This window comes from Martes martes (genome assembly GCF_963455335.1).
Source record: "Martes martes genome assembly, chromosome: 12".
In the NCBI taxonomy this organism is placed as follows: domain Eukaryota; kingdom Metazoa; phylum Chordata; class Mammalia; order Carnivora; family Mustelidae; genus Martes; species Martes martes.
The window spans coordinates 95,934,767-95,950,126 of record NC_137900.1 but is presented as its reverse complement, the minus strand read 5'-3'; the positions used below and the strand labels follow the sequence as shown (position 1 = coordinate 95,950,126).

Here is a 15,360-nt window from a genome sequence, read left to right as displayed (position 1 = left end):
AGGCAAATCATGGATGCAATGATCCTAAAAATTTGGTGAGAGAATAATGGCTAAAAGGATTGAAAATCAAACTGGACTTCTCAAGAGCAACAATGAAAACTAGAAGACATGGGAGCAATAACTTAAAAATTACTTCCAACCTGGAATGCCCAGCCCAGCCAAACGTAATCGCTCAGCACGGTGGTAAGATAAGTGCATCCTCAGACACGCAAGCTCCCGAAGTCTGTCTCCCAAAAAACTACTGGCGAGCTACTGGAGAATGTGCTCCACCACCGCAAGTGAGCAAACACACAAAGGGAAGCCATCAGATGCACGGAAAGGGGTTCATCACTCGAGAATGATGGGGACAATTTCCAGGATGTCAGTGTGCTCCAAGCCAAGAGAACAGGCGCATCCTGACTTGGGCAGAGCAACTCAGGAGCGCTGAAGAAGCAAATGGTGAGGTGACAGGGCTAAATGGAGGAAACTTAAATTAACACCTCACAAAACAGAAAGTGCAAGAACGTTATTCTGAGGTTCAAAGGAAACCAGGCAAATGAAAAACGAGGCAATCATTAACTCCAGGAAAGAAAAAAGGTTGTACAAAAAAAGAAATAGAGGGCGCCTGGCTGCCTCAGATGGTAGAGCCAGTGACTCTGGTCTCAAGGTTGTGAGTTTGAGCCTCACATCGGGTGTAGAGATTACTTAGAAATATGATCTTCAGGGGTACGTGGTGGCTCAGTTGGTTAAGCATCCCACTTTTGGTTCTGGCTCAGGTCATGATCTCAGGGTAGTGGGATCAAACTCTGAGTTGGGCTCTGGGCTCAGGACAGAGTCTGCTTAAGATTTTCTCCCTCCCCCTCTGTCCGTCCCTCTGCTCACATGCTCTCTCTAAGATAAATAAAATCTTTTTTAAAAAATAAAATCTTAAAAAGAAAAGGAAAAAATTAAGGCAATTACAGTTTACCACCTGGCTCAGCATGGCACAATAACGACCTGAAAAGACTGATGATTTTGGATATGAATATAACCAAAACTGTGAGAGTTCTAGATAGCAGAGTATGAGAGAACTGAGTTATCATCTATCATTAGTGGAAGCAAACAAATAAGCCCTAAAGTTGATGAATGAAGACACAGCAACCCAAGCATATTACTTAAATACACGAAGTAAACGTCAGAGAGTGTAAAGTGGCTGTTGCCCCTCTAGAAAGTAAACAGGAGGAGAACGGCCCTTTCAATTTTTAATTTTTTTTTTTAAAGATTTTATTTATTTATTTATTTGACAGAGATCACAAATAGGCAGAGAGGCAGGCAGAGAGAGGGAGAGGAGGAAGCAGGCTCCCTGCTGAGCAGAGAGCCCGATGCGGGGCTCGATCCCAGGACCCTGGGATCATGACCCGAGCTGAAGGCAGAGGCTTTAACCCACTGAGCCACCCAGGTGCCCGGAGGACGGCCTTTTTATTTATTTATTTTTTTAAGATTTTATTTATTATTTTGACAGACAGGGATCAGAAGCAGGCAAAGAGGCAGGCAGAGAGAGAGGGAGGAAGCAGGCTCCCTGCTGAGCAGAGAGCCCAATTCGGGGCTTGATCCCAGGACCCTGAGATCATGACCTGAGCCGAAGGCAGAGGCTTTAACCCACTGAGCCACCCAGGCACCCCAGGACGGCCTTTTTAAAGGTCTTTTAGAGCTATTTGACTTTTGGGGTGCCTGGGTGGCTCAATCATTGAGCAGCTGCCTTCAGCTCAGGTCATGATCCCACAGTCCTGGGATGGAGCCCCACATCAGGCTCCCTGCTAGGCGGGAAGCCTGCTTCTCCCTCTCCCCCTCCCCTTGCTTGTGTTCCCTCTCTCCTTCTCTCTCTCAGTCAAATAAACAAATATAATCTTCAAAATGAGAAAAAAAGAAAAAAAGATTTTCTTTCCTTCCAACTCTGCCCCTCTCCCCCCCCACCCTGCTCCCTCTCTCTCTCAAAAAAAACAAAAACAAAAACTATTTGACTTTTTTTTTTTTTAACTTTCTTCAGTTTTGTTGTGTTTGGGGTTTTTTTGGGGGGGGGGCGGATCTAGGTAGGCTCCACACCCAATGTGGAGCTAGAACTCACCACCCTGAGATCAAAAGTCTTGCCCAATGAGACAGCCAAGCACCCAGCACTATTTGACCTTTTAAGCAAGGTCCTTGTGCATATATTATTTTAACAAAAAATAAGTTTTAAGAAAGAGATACAAAGTTGCCACCCTTCTAGAAAAGCAAGCAATCAGCCTAGGAAAGCCCTCTTGCTAAAAGGTCACATTTTGCTGGGTCAAAAACCTTAAGTCAAGTACCTTACCCCATGCTGGTTCTGGGTGATCCTGAACAGATACTAAACCTCAGGAGCCCCCACCTACTAATCCACAGAATGGGAGCAGGAGATACATTCCAGTAGCTTATTAGTTCTCTTTAGTGTGAAAAAGTGGTGACTCTCTAGGTCAAGAAAAAGAGAAAAGAATAAACATGCAATTTGGTAAGTTTCAAGTGTTCACACTGCTGACTTAGTCGTGGGGCAATCACTGAACCCTGCTCCGGTAAGCACTTCCCGGATTTAATGGCAAGAGATGACCCTATGCCTATCCACTGCCCAGGAGGCCCCTTACCCTATCATGCACCTCCACAGTAAACGCTTAAGATCATGAATCTCAACCCAGAGCGCTTATGAAGTAAAAACGACCACCACAGACACAGCACGTGTCCAGTGAGCTAAACTGCCTGCGTCCATCTCCCCCAGCACAAGCTCTGAGACCCTGGGGTGCGCGGTCCCTGTTTCTTCATCTGCAAGCGGGAACAGAACCGGACCCACCTCAGAAGACCGAGGTCTGGCTTTAATGAGTGAACTCGCGCAAAGCACTGCAACCGGACTGGACACAGGGAAAGGCTGGGTAAACGCAGCCTGTCATCCCCAGCAGCGGCGCTAAGAAGGCCTCCCTTCCAGGCTGGCTGCCGAATGAGAGCCGTGGGGGGTCATCGGCTCACCAGCTATTTATGAAACACCTACTACGTGCCAGACACCCGACAAGGGCCGGCCCCGCCACCGGCTGTGCCAAGTCGTTCCCTCTCCTCCCCGCCGTGCTCTCCTCGCCGGTGGAGCAGGAAAGAACAGCACCTGCTGCACAGAGCGGAGAAGGGTGCGGGAGACAAGTTCCCTAAAGCGATTCAGTGCCTGAGCCGCAGCGACGGCTCGAGAAACACCCCTACTCGCGGCGCGCCCTCTCTCCACGACCTGCAGGTGACTTCTCGTGCCGCCTCGCTCACCGACTCCCCCCGGAGCCTCACACACTCCCGGAGTGCGGACAAGTTCCAGCAATGCCCCGGCTCCGCGCTGGAAAATGCCCTGCGCCCTCCCAGCTTCCTCACCACCAACAGCCCCGAAGACACAGGGGAAAGCTCCGAGACACGGAGACCACCGACCACCGGGACCAAACCCACAGCCCAGGTGTGTGCCCGGCGCCTCGCCGCGCCGCAGCCCCGCGCCGCCGACTGCACGCCGAGCACTCGCGGGCACAGCTCCGAGGACATCGCCTCCTTCCACGCGGGTCCCCTGCCCGCCCGACGCCCGCCCGACGCCCGCCGACGCCCGCCCCGCCTCGGCTCGCCGCCTCCCGCGCGCCTCTCCCCGCGGCGCGACCAGCGGCCCATCGCACGGAGTTGGGCTGCGGCGCCGCTACGAGCCGGGAAACAAACTGGCCCTGGAATTAGCAAGAGGCAGGACTACACCGCACGGGCGAGGAAACGGGAACTTTTCAGGTCCGGGGCTCGTCCGGGCAGTCGGCTCGGCGCGTCCGCGCGGGTGACAGCCGCCAGGGCCGCCGGCATTGTCTGGGGGAGCGCGCCGGCCGGCCAACTTTTCGGCGGCGCCGGTGCCATCCCCTTCGGAACAAAGTGAAAGGTCAGCGGGCGCAGGAGAGGCGCCGGGAGCGCACGGCCGCGCCTCGGCTCGCGCCGCGAAGTTGGCCGGCTCGCCCCACTTTCCCTTTTGTCCTCCGCCCCTTCCGCGGGGCTCCCGGCCGAGGCCCCGGGCGCGCGGGGGCGGGCGGGCGGACGCGCCCGGCCGGCCCTCACCCCGCGCCCCGCCCGCCGGCCCCCGCCCGCCCGCCGGCCCCCGCCCGCCTGCCGCACAAAGCGCGCCCCGCGCGGCGCGGCCCGGACGCCGGCGGCCTCGGCCCGGCCTCGGCCTGAGGCGCGGCGACGGCGGCGGCGGCGGGGAGGCGCGGGCCCGCCCGGCCCCCTCCGGCTCAGCGCCCCCGCCCGCGCCCGCGCGCCCCGCCTGCCCGCCGGCTCCGCGCCCGCCGGCTCCACGCCCGCCGCCCCCGCCGCCGGCCCGCCGCCCCGCTCCTCACCTCGGCATCGGCGGCGGCCATGGCCCGGGCCCGCAGCGTGGCCCCGCCCCTCCCGCGCGCCATCGCCCCGCCCGCGCCTCGCGGCTCAGGGCGGGGCGGGGCTGGCCGCGCGCGTCTGCGCCTGCGCCCGCGCCCGCGCCTGCGCACGACGGCGCGGCGTGCGGCGTCCCCGGCGCGAGCCTGCGCCGGCCGGAACCGGGGCGCGCTGGCCGGGCGGGGGGCGGGGCTGGGCGCAGCGGCCTTCCGGAGGCGTCGCGGCGGCTGGGCGTCGTTCTCTCCTTGTCACCAATATCTTTTCCTTCTACGTGGGCATTCTGGTGGGCTGGCTGGGGTGCACAAGGACCCCTGACCTCTAACCCCGGACACACTTCGCCTCCGTGGGCCCTCGCGGAAGGCGGGTCCTGACTCGCGTCCCAGGGCGGTGCCCGGGCTCGGGGGTGCTCGCGGCTGGCGGGCAGGGGCTGGCTGTGAGGAGTGCCCCCCCGGAGGGGGCTTCTGGGCGTACCCGTGGTCGGGGTGCCGCAGCCGGGGCGTCGGGCCGACCGAGAACCCGCCCGGCCGGGGGAGCGGGATGTGCCGGTGGGGGGGACGCCTCGAGGAGGAGGGTCGCCTCTGCGTTCGGGGTGCTCCGACGAGGGGAGGAGCCTTGCCAGGGTCGCGTCCCAGCTCGGGGGTGCTCTGGCGGGGGCGCTCCCGCCTCGGGAGGGTGACCCGCGAGGAGGGCGCGCCCTGGACGGGGACCGTGCTCTGCGCGGGGAGGCTGGGGCGGGGCCTGTCCCCAGCAGGATCGCCCCCCTGGTGGCGGGATGCCCCGCTTAGGAGGTGCGCCCCGTCGGGGCAGCCTCCCGGAGCAACCCCGCGTCTGCGAATCGGCGCCCGCCCGCCAGCCTGCCGCCCGGCCGCGCACCGGGAACCGGCTCCGCCCGCCGCTCCCCAGGCCGGGCCTGTGTTACCGCCCTCTGGGAGTTGAGAAGTGCAGACTGAAATTGGGGTTCGGTGGCCAGGGTTCGCGGCGGGGACTGAGGAGGCCCGAGTAAAAGGCTAGTCCGCCTCCGCCTGGCTCGGGCTGCTCACAGTCGCGGGTCTCCCGGAGAAGGGGGCGGGGGTGGGGGGCGTGGACCGCGCACACAGGTGCGGAGGAGGAAGGGGGCGAACGCGAGTACCTCGGGAGTCTTCCCCGCTTCTCTGGGACCGCCGAAGTCCGCCCCTCACAGGCTTGGGACCCCACCCCGAGCCTCCCGACGGGGAGCTCACGTCCAGGCCTGCAAGCCCAGGCGGACGGACCTCCACCCGTATGCCCCCGGCACCATCCTCCCCATCCCCTCTCCTGCCTTGGGCCCTAGTCTGTCCCGACCCCAAAACGCTTTTACCTCCGGGGCCTCCACCACCACCCCTTCAGGGAAGCTCACCGCCCTCCCAGGACTGCGCCCCGCAGCTGCCTTGCTCTGTTTGACTCCATGGCACTCCCCCGCCGTCTTGTCTTTCCCTCTGGGGGTCGAGACAGGGATTTCTATCTCGTGTGCCCCAGTGCCTGTGACAGCGCTGGCATGAAGGAGACAAATACTTGTCGAATGAATAAATTATTTGTGGAGGAAAAGTGCTTTACCAGGCAAATACCGACTGTAAGGGAACGTGTCCGAAGTGGGATATGCTCGCATTTTACACAGTCCGCCCAGCCCACCCTGTCCTTGTGTCCATCACTCAGGTCAAAGGCTGTTTTTGACACACGGGTGTGAACTGTGTAACCGTCAGGTCAGTCCTGAGACATGGGTTGAGTGGACAAACGAAGCAGGGGAGTAGAGTGGGCTCGAGACCGCCTAACTGTTGAGAGGCTGCGATGGGACTGGAGGCCGGGTGGGTTTTCAACTCTGAGGCTGCTGCTAGTGGATGTTTGACAGATTCCCCTCCCTGTGGCGTATTTTGAGCTTTTCTCCAATGTTCATCCTCTCCTTGTCCCACAAATAGTAACATTTTAGAGAGGTTCCTGGTTGCCTGGCTAAGGAGCACATTTCCAGCCGTAAAGAGTGGCCAATGGGATGTTTGCACAAGTGATACAACCCACTTCCCAGCCCGTAGCCCCCAAGTTAGAGGAGCAGGCCCAGTAAATTGGCTGATGGTGAAATCTGGAATGACCAGCCTGGACCCTGGGGTGGAGACCTCAACCTGAGAATGACAGCTATGTCACCGGGCCCAAATCTTACACTTCTGGACTGTTAAGTGTACAAGAATAAACGGGGGGGGGGGGGGGGGAGGGGGCGTAGGGCAGGCAGGGGGATCAATATATCCCCTCAGTCCCCTCAGTTTGTTATAGATTAACAGGGACACCTATCCAAGGTCACTGCCTCACTATATGTCAGATATGGAATTTCAACCCCAAATCTTATCTTAATCCCACCTCCAGTATTTCGCAGACCGTGGTGCAGGATCACTGGCCCCACTGGGCATTTACAGGCCTCCCCTCAGCACTGGAATATCTGCAGATGCCCCTTTGGTGAACCCTGACTTTATTTTTTCTTGGGTTCCTTGGATCCCAGACAACAGGCATTTGAAAAGGACCTTGAGAGCAGGCGTGGGCTTGTGTGTTCACACTTGGATGGGAGATGAGCAGCAGTATCCCTCAGAGCCAGACATGGGTGGCAGTGGTGAGGGCAGGGACTTGAGACTTGAGGCCAAGGATCAAGGAACAGCACGAGGGGCAGGGACTTGGGCAAGCCTACCTCATCACCCCCCGTGGGATTTCTGCTGCAGGAGATCGGAACGCCATCACCTGGGACAATGGGTGCTGGTTGGGCAAGCGAGCCCAAGGTGTGTCAATATGACAGGGGTGGTCTTCTCCCCGTGTTTCAGATACCTTTCAAATTAACACCACGGCTCCAGACATGCAAGCCCCACTCGGAGGGCACATTCTTAAGTAGAACCAAGAGGAAGAGCACCAGCCCTGGCCCAAATTAAAGGTACTCAGTCCCTGCTGGTCCTGCTCCCCAGGGCCAGTCTTCTGGGCCCTAGGCACCTGGAAGGAAGGGCCCAGAACAGGACAGGGGCACGCACCTTGGAGGGGACGGGGCTGCCCACAGGCAGGCTGAAGGGGGTACAGGACTAGGATGAGGGGCGCGTGCCCGGGAGGGGCCCCCACAGCTAGGCTGCCGCACACCGGGCAGGAGGAGGGTGCCCGAGAGGCCAGCCTATGCCCAGCTCTATGGATGAAGCACTTTATTTACATGGCTTCTCTCCAGGCCTCAGCACCCCTGGGAGGGGCTCGTCCCTGGGCAGAGGCTGAAAGGAGCAGCCAGGCAGCAGCGGGTCCTGAGCAGTCCGGGTCAGGCCAGGAGCAAAGAAGGCACGAGGCCCTGGGTGCCCGATCCCAGGGCGAAGGTCGGCGCCCCCGGAGAAGGCGGCACAGGGTCAGTTCCCGGGCGTCAGGCAGGGATCTGCACCGCCACAGCTCTGCTCATAGGATGGTGGGGCCTCTGCGGGGAGAGAGCAAGGTCTGCATGGGGCTCATGGTGCCCCCTCCCCCACCAAACCCCAAGCCCCTCACTCACCATAGGGATAGCCCCATGAGCTGTACTCTGGGGGCAGGATCAAGGTACTGGTAGTGGGCACTGGCCCTCCAGAGCCCTCTGCAAAGTAGGGGACAGTGGCACCTGTGGAGATGCACAAGGGAGGGGGCAATGGGTGGGGAGCAGGGCTGCCATCCTGAGGGCGGGGTTCGGGGGCACCAGGCACGGAGCCAAAGGCGGCAGGTAATGGCTGCTGTTGTGAGTGGCTCTTCGTGGAGAGGGAGACTGCTTCTGCGAAGGGGGGACTGCTGGCTGCCGCCTCGCCCTCCTCCTGGGGTGGTGCTGAGGGCACCACGGGGACTGGGGCCCCGGGAGGCAGCCCTGGGCCTGCTCGGGGGCTCATCGGGGCGTGGTTCACAGCAATATTGCCGATGACAACAGGGAGGGCCACAGTGGCTTCAGGCGCCTTCAGGGAGACCTGGGGAGGAAGCAACAGTGAGGCTAGGCCACCTGCCCCCCGTCCCCGCCCCACTCCCTCCGACCCCCAGCACCTGCAGGTAGTAGTCCACGTGGATGAGGCTGCAGCCTGGCAGGGCTGACTGGGGCAGCGCGGGCACCAGGATCTGCTCTTGCCACTGGGCCCGCCTCCAGGCCTTGACGCCCGCACCTTCTACCTCTGCAATGGTCCGCACATCGTAGATCCAGCGCTTGGCCTTGTAGGACACTTTCTGGGGAGCAGCCAGCCTGTGAGCCTGGGTAGGCCAGCCCCCTCCCCCTCCTCCAGCCCCTCCAGCCAGAGGGGCCTCTGACCTGCAGCAGACTGGCTACCACGGGGCCCGTGTCCTTGCCCGACTGGTTCTCAATGTCCGCCTGCAGCCGCAGCACCTGCCCTACCACGTAGCCACGGAGGTCCGTGCTGGCAGTGAGGACCACACTGCCCGTCTTCACCAGCTTGTAGGAGAACTTCTTGGTAGTGGACGCCACGTTGGGTTGCTTGAGGGGAGGGCATTAATGAAGGGGTTTGGCAGGTGTGGGCAGCCCAGATCTCTGTGGTCCCAGGACAAGCCCACTCGGCCCTGCTGTGCCCTGCCCCCAAACACGGCACAGGCAGCTCACGACAGAGAAGCCGCTGCTCCTCTGGGTCCCAGCCACCTCCTCTCACCTGGGGGCAGGGCGTCAGCCAGAACACCCCTGCTCCGGCCTCACCTCAATGTCAGGGATGCTGTTCAGGTTCAGGGGGCTCAAAATATAGAACACACGGCTGCACTGGTGATCCTTGGAAAAACGTGGAGTGTCGATGGTGGCCCGCACCTGGTGCACAATCTTCCCAAAGGGGCCCTCGAAGGACGTGGGCGCTGTGGCTGGAGAGAGAGCAGGGGATGGCACCCAACTGTCCCCTGTCCCTCCTCCTATCCACCAACTGTCACCACCAGGCCCGGCCAGGCAAGGCTGGGCTCTTACCAGGAAGCAGAAACTGGAAGGGGAAGTTGTGCTCTCCAGCCGGGAGGCTCCCTGCAGAGACAGAGGGAGTTGTGGGGAGAGGGGACTCAGGAGCCTTGAGGTGACACCACAGGACACAGGTTAGAAGCAGGCACTGCAGCCGACCAGTGCATAGCGAGTCTGACTCAAAGCCCCAGAGCAGCACAGGGCTGCAGCCTGGGCAAAGGAGGGGTACAAGAGCTTGGCTTCAACAGGAAAGGGGGATGGGGCTATTGCAGGGGCCAGAGCCCAGCCAAATCAAGGAGAAGCTGGCCCCCTTCAACCACCCAGGCCCTATCACGCAATGCCTAGTGCTTGCAGGGGAGAAAAATACATCAGGGTACAAAGCCCTGCTAGAGGGTGGGTCAGCACAGGGGTCCCAGAGGCCGATGGGGCAGTGGGATGGACAGACCCCACTCAAACTAGGTCTGCCCTGGGGGGTTCACTCTATGCAACAAGGCAAGTACAGGCTCCCAAACTCACCCTTGTCAGCCAGCGACAGAGCACTGTTGAAGTAGCCCTCCTCTACCACCCATGCTGCATCATTGGCCTTGTTGGACACCCTGCAGGAACCCGTGCAGGTCACTCGGATGGCTGCGGGGGGGGGAGGGGAGTGAGTCCCAGGCAGCCGCTGGCCTGGGCCCCTCCCTGCCCCATCACAGAGATTTGGGTAGAGCAGACAGCACCAAGGGGAGTGGGGCCTTAGGCAGCCCAGCAAGTGACCTGCTGCCCTCCAGAGGGCACCTCACGTCCGCCCCCCTCTTTGGGGTACTCCCAGGGAGCCAGGGTGATAGGGCACAGAGTTAAATCTGTCCTGAAGTCCAGAGCAGGAGGTCCCCAGTGCTCACCCAGATGACACCCGTACAGCCCGCAACCTGGTAACCTTGGTTCCCAGCCACCCGTGGGCCCACCAGCCCCGAGTACACTCAGCTCCCTGCAAGGGTTGCCTGGGACACCAGTGATAGAAGCCCACAGGGCCGCTGACCTCCAGCCCCACTTCCATTGGCTCACAGGCACTTCAGTTAGGCTGGGAGGCGCCCTTCACAGTCCAGGAAGCTAACTGCCAGCCCTCAGGATGCAGGAATGTGGTCAGACCTGCCGGAGCAGATAAGTACCCCGCAGTCCCGCACCCTGCAGGGAGGGGACGCCCTTGACTTCCTGGACCAGTGCCGCCCAGGAAGGCTGATTTCCTACATCAAGAGATGGCTCAGTCCTCTCCCGACCAGGACCGTTTGCAGCAGAGGTGGCCGCCACCGCTCTATGGTCAGGAACTCCCCACTCCAGGGGACATTTGCCCAGAGACCACTATGGTCAGAAGGCTGTGGCCGGACCAGCAAGGAAGACAGCGCAGCTGGAGGGGCCGGGGGCTCCGCTCCTCCTTTAATTGCAGGGCTGACCCGAGGCCAAAGATGTCAGTCTCCCTGCCCAGTCTCTCCCCTTCCTTCTGTGATTTGATGGTCAGATGAGGGGAAGGTGACTCAGAATCTGACACCCTTCTGACAGAGCCACCAGGCAGGAGAAACCTGGTATCCCAAGTGCCCAGGGCCAGGGGCCAGCCACACCAGACATGTCGGGGTCTCCCCAGGCCAACCTAACCCTGACAAAACAAGCCCCCGTTGGCCACCCACAGACCACAAGGCTTTTCCCTGGAAACCCTTGGCCTATTCTCCACCCCCGTTGGCACTGCCCGTGACCGGACCTCGGCCCTGATTTCTAATCCACACTCCATCAGCCGTCCCCTCCTAGGGTCAGACCTGGAATTGTCCCTTCCCCAGAAATCTGAGACACGGGGGTGCTCCTACAGATGAGAAATATGGCAGGGGAGCGAGTAAAGGGGGGGAGTGTGACAATTCCAGATGCCACGCTACTCTACACTCCCCACAGAGAGGGTGCGTTCCGCCCTGAGTCTGGCTGCCGTGCGAATTCTGGGACCGGCAGAGTCGGCCAGAAGGAGGTAAGTGGCCCCAGACGGGCCCAGCACTGTCTGAAGACTGTCAAGTGACCTCAGTAGACGGCAGACAGAGCTGAAGAGTCCCCCACCCACCTCTGTCCAAACCCCCAATCCACAACACTGAGTTACAGTAAACTGGTCGTTCTAACCCTCTTACTTTAGAGGTGATTTATTACAAGCGAGCAACTTCTACATCGCAGCAGACCACAGGAACAGACACCCCACCTCAGCGGAAATCAGAGAAACTCAAGTGAGTCACCATTTTCACCCATCCGTTGGCAAATAGTAAAGATCTTGACACGTGTTGGAGAGGAGATGAAGAAACACACTGCTTGATGGTGATGAAGCCGTAGGTCGCTACAGGGGCCCTGGCGAAGCATCGGGATATCTGCTGGGCCCTTCATGCGCCTCCCAGAGGACCCAACAGTTCTCAGAATCCACCCCACCCACCCAGGAGCTAGGAGCAACACTGTTTGTAACGGCACGGCCCACATGGCCCACAGCAGGATGGCTAACACACCCACCCAGCCTGGACACGGCCCCCAGAACTTAGGCGAACAAGCCACCGGGTCGCCTGATCTCAGAAAAACAAACAGTATCCCATCAACCCTTGGGGTATCCCGGAAGGGCCAAGGTTCTATGACCTTCCCAACGCCCAGGCAGAGAGCCTTTCTGCACACATGGTGAAGCCCCTTCGGGAACCTTGCCTGAATGAGCAGCTCCCCATCACCATCTTGGAGTCAAACACCCTCTTCCTGTCCACTCTCCTCCGCAGGGGGACAATGGAGCTGCAGGGGACGGACACACACAGTAGGCTCGTCCCTCCTAACCCACGCAGGAGGGATCCGCGCCCGCAGATGAGCACGACCATCGCACCAGTGTGCGTGCCCCAAGGCACAGCCACAGGACAGGGGAAGTGCGTTCTGGCAAGGGCCAGCCACCAGCACACAGCAACACTGCTGCACCATCTAGATTTAAAAGGGTTTCACTTCTGACAGTGCTCAGATGCGTAACGGCCAGCACCAAACCCATAAGCACCATCGGGAGGTCTGGGGCTACTGCCGTTCTCTAAGGAACGCCATCATGTGGACCGTGTTCCAGAGCGACTTCTGGAACTTTCCTCTCCACCGGCACTCCCCTGTCCAGCAGCCCTCATCCTTGCACCATCTGACCAAGAAGACCCCTGCTCACTCCTCATTCTGGTCCCAAAGGTCTCGCCCACCTCCACCACTTCCCACAAACCTGGAGTGACCCAGCCTTTGCCACGTCTTTTCACTAAAGCTCTGGCCTATGAGGCACTTCCATCAGTCCCGTCTCCAAGCCTGAGACACGGGAAAAGTGCCCCCCTCCCGGGGTTGCTCTGAGCGTGCCCAGAGCTGGTCCATGGGAGGTGGGGAGAATGGCACCTGCCCCACGTTGAGAGTTCAGGAGCGAGTGGGGCTGGAGGCTGACTGCTGCTGTTGTCTGGGCTCCCCCTGCCCCCAACGCCCATCCTCGAGAGTAGAACATGGAGCACCCCCGCGTGACCCTCAGCCTCAGGCTGGGCGGGCCCCGGGCTCCAGGGAGCAAGTTCCTTCCGCAGCCTTCCCCTTCTGCACTGGCTCCGAGGGCAGCCAGTGTCCTCATGGTTGGGGGCCAATCATCTCTGTCCTCTGTCAAATTTAGTGGGCAAGACTATGAGCCCCCCAGGGCCTGAAGGGGGGCCCTCCCCACCTCCATGTGCTCCTGGAGCAGTGGAGGGCCTCCCTGCTGCATCACTAGCTGATAGCAGGAGCTCAACAAGTATCCTACGAATGAAAGAAAAAGAAAGAAGAACCACAGACTTTCCTTTTCCAAACCCAACCAGGCCCAAAAGAAGCCCCAGGACAGCCTCAGCACCCACATTCTGTCCACGCCCCGGGGGACAATCTGAATAATAACCCTTCTGACCCAAAGCCATCGACCACCTACTCTACAGACTGTCCCCCTTCTTCCCTCCCGTTCCGGCAACCGGCTAGCATGTTCATAGTGGGGGCCGTCAGCTGCCGCTCCCTTGACATCCTACAGCCCAAATGCCCATTCACCCACATCCCACCCATCCCATGGAGGCTGGGGTACTCTGCCCAGGCCGGGCCATGCCTTCTTCACCATGGTCAGTAACAGCTTGTTTGCCCTGGGCCCCAGCTACGGGAGCATGACCGGGCCGATGAGCCAGGCAGCAAGCTCCCGCGTGGGGTCTCATGTCTGCCATCCCCCCAGCCACAAACCCACCCCTACCTCCCGTGCCCTGGGCTCTCCCCTCAGTCCCATCTCAACTGTCATCTCTCCTTGTGCCCCAGGGAAGAGCTGTACTCTCACTCCTGTGCCCCCTGCCACCACCATAACTACCCCACCCAGACCCCAAATTAGGAGACAGGGAAGGAGGTGTGAGTCAGCAAGAGGAGACCGCACAAGGTTGGACCCCTGACCAGGGCCACCTTCACCCACTCAATTTCTTCCTAAACCCTGTGGCCTCGAACATGGCAAGGTCAGGAGTCAGACCCATTCAGGACCGGGGCAGCTGGGGCCCAGAAAGGTGGGCAGTGGCTCTCAGTCCCTAGAGGCACTAGAAGAACTTAGCTGCCAAGCACCCAAGGGTTCAGAGAATCCAAGTCCAGAGGGATGCTTGATGGCTGTGGTTTGGGCCAAGCATCCTGAGGCGGAGAAGCACTCCAGCAGCAGCACCCTCGCACTCAGAACCAGCCATCAGGCGTGGAGTCCCTGGGGGACACCCTGAGGGCTGAGCTTTGAAGTCCCATTCAGGGCCCTGCCCACACCTCAGATGGCAGATAAGGCCAGCACCCGCAGAGCAAGGGCCACACCAGCCACCTGACTCCAGTCCCAAAGTCCCAGAAGTCTGCACCAGCAGAAGGACCAGTCAGAAGGTTCAGTTCCTGGGGTTCAGGTCCTGGGCGCTCCGGGGGCTGGAGGCCTGGGTCACGCAGGGATGAGCAAGACCCTCCGAGCTCGCAAGGCCGAGCCTTAGCCCGGGTGGAAACGGGTGTGCCGTGGGGCCGTGAGGATTGAGGGCCTGCGCCAGGGGCCTGGACGTGTGGAAGAGAAAGCCCCGCTTGGGCCAGGCTCCAGGTGAAGGCCCAGCAGGTGCGGGGTCGACCCCGCAGAGAGGGGTCGGGGGCGTGCGTGTGTCAGGTCAGAGTGGCCTTCGCCTAGGTGGGCAGGATCTAAACCCCCGCCCCCGACTCTGGCCGACCCTAGGAGAGAACAGGAAGGGCACTTGCGGAAGGCCTGGGCCACCCTGGCCTCCCTGCTCCGCCCCATCTGCCAGCAGCCGCCCACCCCGGCGGGTCTGCGCCGCCCGGCCCGCCGCACCCCAGCCCTCCCCGAAGCCGGCGGGGCCCACGACTCGCCGGGCAGCCGGGAGGGGAAGGGAGGGGGCGGCAGGAGGCGCCGCCAGTTCCGCAGGTCCGGGCCCAGCGGCACCAGCGGCCGCTTCCGGGAGCGCCGGCCCCGCCGCAGGTGCTGCGCCGCCACCTGAGCCCCGCCGGCCCGGCCCTCCCCGGAGGGGACCCCGCGCCCACCTCGGAAGGGCAGCGGCGCCCCCAGGCGCACGCGCACGGCCCCCGCCAGCGGCTCTCCGGGGCTGTAGACGACGCGGCCGTGGCTCAGGAAGACCTCGAAGAGCTGCACCCGCCCCATGCCGCCGCCCTGGCCGGGCGGCCGCGCTCCGACACCCCCTCCCGCCGCCGCCGCGCTCCGAGCCCCGCCCTCCCGGGCCCGCCCCCGGCCCGCCCCCGGCCCGCCCCGCCGGCCCGCCCCCTCCCCGGGCCCGCCCCCGGGCCTCCCGGGCCCGCCCCGTCGACCCGCCCACTCCCCCTCCCCCCCGGCCCGCCGCCCCGTCTCCGGGGTCCGCTTCTCCTCCCGGCTCGCCCCCCGCCCCGGGCTCCGTCCCGCCTCCACCCTGCCCCCAGCCCCGCCAGAGCCCGCCCCCGGCCCTCCTCCCTCCCCTCCCTCCTCGCTGCCCCCGGCCCGCCCGTGGGGTGCAGGTCGGCGCGGCGCGCGGGACCCCGGCACACGGGCGCCCCCTGCTGCCCCGGGCCGC

At 61.6% G+C, this 15,360-nt stretch overlaps 2 protein-coding genes across 6 annotated transcripts in view; both read right to left on the bottom strand.

Annotated features, from left to right (window-relative positions):
- The window catches only part of EHMT1 (euchromatic histone lysine methyltransferase 1), a gene marked incomplete at its 5' end in the record, with an annotated part of 138,329 nt that extends 133,903 nt beyond the window's left edge, over nt 1-4,426 (bottom strand). For 2 of the 5 annotated variants that reach the window (XM_080819250.1, XM_080819254.1), the window contains one exon: nt 4,353-4,415. In XM_080819250.1, coding sequence (XP_080675376.1) covers nt 4,353-4,415 — 63 coding nt within the window. Of the gene's footprint in view, nt 1-4,352 lie in introns of all 5 variants that reach the window. The other 3 variants (XM_080819252.1, XM_080819251.1, XM_080819253.1) reach the window with 3 other exon arrangements.
- Nucleotides 4,427-5,008: 582 nt separating this feature from the next.
- On the bottom strand, nt 5,009-15,010 carry ARRDC1 (arrestin domain containing 1). The gene is made up of 8 exons (XM_080819297.1): nt 14,840-15,010; nt 9,815-9,925; nt 9,314-9,364; nt 9,059-9,213; nt 8,663-8,845; nt 8,404-8,580; nt 7,895-8,330; nt 5,009-7,819 (listed from the first exon to the last, which is right to left on the bottom strand). The coding sequence occupies exons 1-8, from the start codon at nt 14,955-14,957 to the stop codon at nt 7,755-7,757; spliced, it is 1,296 nt and encodes a 431-aa protein (XP_080675423.1). The 5' UTR covers nt 14,958-15,010; the 3' UTR covers nt 5,009-7,754.
- Between the last annotated feature and the right edge of the window lie 350 nt (nt 15,011-15,360).